At 38.6% G+C, this 1,166-nt stretch overlaps 1 protein-coding gene across 2 annotated transcripts in view; it reads right to left on the bottom strand.

Annotated features, from left to right (window-relative positions):
* lepr (leptin receptor) overlaps nucleotides 1–1,166 on the bottom strand; it is a 28,240-nt gene that overhangs the window by 18,486 nt on the left and 8,588 nt on the right. For both annotated transcript variants that reach the window (XM_014014298.1, XM_014014299.1), the window contains 2 exons: nucleotides 560–686; nucleotides 18–199 (listed from right to left, as the gene is read on the bottom strand). In XM_014014298.1, coding sequence (XP_013869752.1) covers nucleotides 18–199; nucleotides 560–686 — 309 coding nt within the window. The remainder of the gene's footprint in view (nucleotides 1–17; nucleotides 200–559; nucleotides 687–1,166) is intronic.

Below are 1,166 nucleotides of genomic sequence, written 5' to 3'. Positions count from 1 at the left end.
AAAATAATTGTTCTTACTCGGCTGTGCAGGAATTCTGAGCAGAACTGGTGGAGCTGCGGYGCTGGAGATGTTGGCGGTCACCATGAGGACGAAGCTGCTCGCCGGGTTGAGATGAAATGAACACATGAGGGAGTTCTCTGCATCACAAACAGCCACGCTGTCAGATGTGGAGTTTTTCTCCTCTGTGTCGTTTTCAGACCTGAAAATGGACGAAAATTTTTTTTTACCTGAATCTGAGAAATGAAAACATTTTTAAATCTAAATAATGCATAAAAATAAAAATAATTGAACATTTTGAGTCGTGTCTTCTAAATGTAAAAAAAAATCTTCAAAAAAACCCATCTTTTTTTCTTTTCTCTTTTTTCCTTCATTGTTGTTATGTCTGTGTAAGATCTGGTTTGACTTGTCTTCGTTAAACAAAACACTATAAAAGCCTGGTGGAAAACTCACATCTTCTCCTCTGCTGATCAAAGTAAACAGATGTTTAACCCCCCAGTGAGCAGTCGGGAAACACTCGGCCTCTCATTCATTCAACAGCAGAACTCTACTTTCTACTCACAGCCGCTGGAAGCGCAGTGCCAAACGACCAGGATCCAGTTTACCAAACGTCTGGCGGCGAGGCTTCAGCTCACAATTCACCTTCTCCCAATTCTCAACAATACCGCACAGTATGTCCAAACAGATGCCTGTTGAGAAAAYGCATTTGCATGTTAGAGTGACCCGTGACCTCCTGCTGGAGATTTCTTAGAAACCATCCCACGGTTAATGAAATATCAGAATTAAAGCTGCTTTTGTGAAAATATAAAAACGCATGAGGGGAAACAARCAAGCTAGCTGTAGGTGTACAGCTTAAAAAACAACAAGATTAATCCAGGGATGCTGAGGCTTTTAGGTGTTTTTGTTACAGAAAATGTGCCAGTTGTTGAAAGTGACAACACCAAAAGGTTCAAGTTARTTTTACAGAGTGTTAGCCTGTAAATTCAGACTGATATCCACCATTAAGACTAATATTCGGACTGGTTTTAAAAGATAAATTTGTGGTGTATGAATTTTTGTTTTTTGGAGAGCTTAAGTTGGAGTGGTATTTAAAGCCTGGTTTGATAAATGCACACATCTTTGATGTTTAATATATGTAAAATATTTTCTTTTTTTATCGTACATATAAT

Source organism: Austrofundulus limnaeus, unplaced genomic scaffold (genome assembly GCF_001266775.1).
Source record: "Austrofundulus limnaeus strain Quisiro unplaced genomic scaffold, Austrofundulus_limnaeus-1.0 Scaffold113, whole genome shotgun sequence".
NCBI lineage: Eukaryota > Metazoa > Chordata > Actinopteri > Cyprinodontiformes > Rivulidae > Austrofundulus > Austrofundulus limnaeus.
Note: the sequence above shows the minus strand (reverse complement) of the source record. Positions and strands in the feature narration are given on the sequence as shown.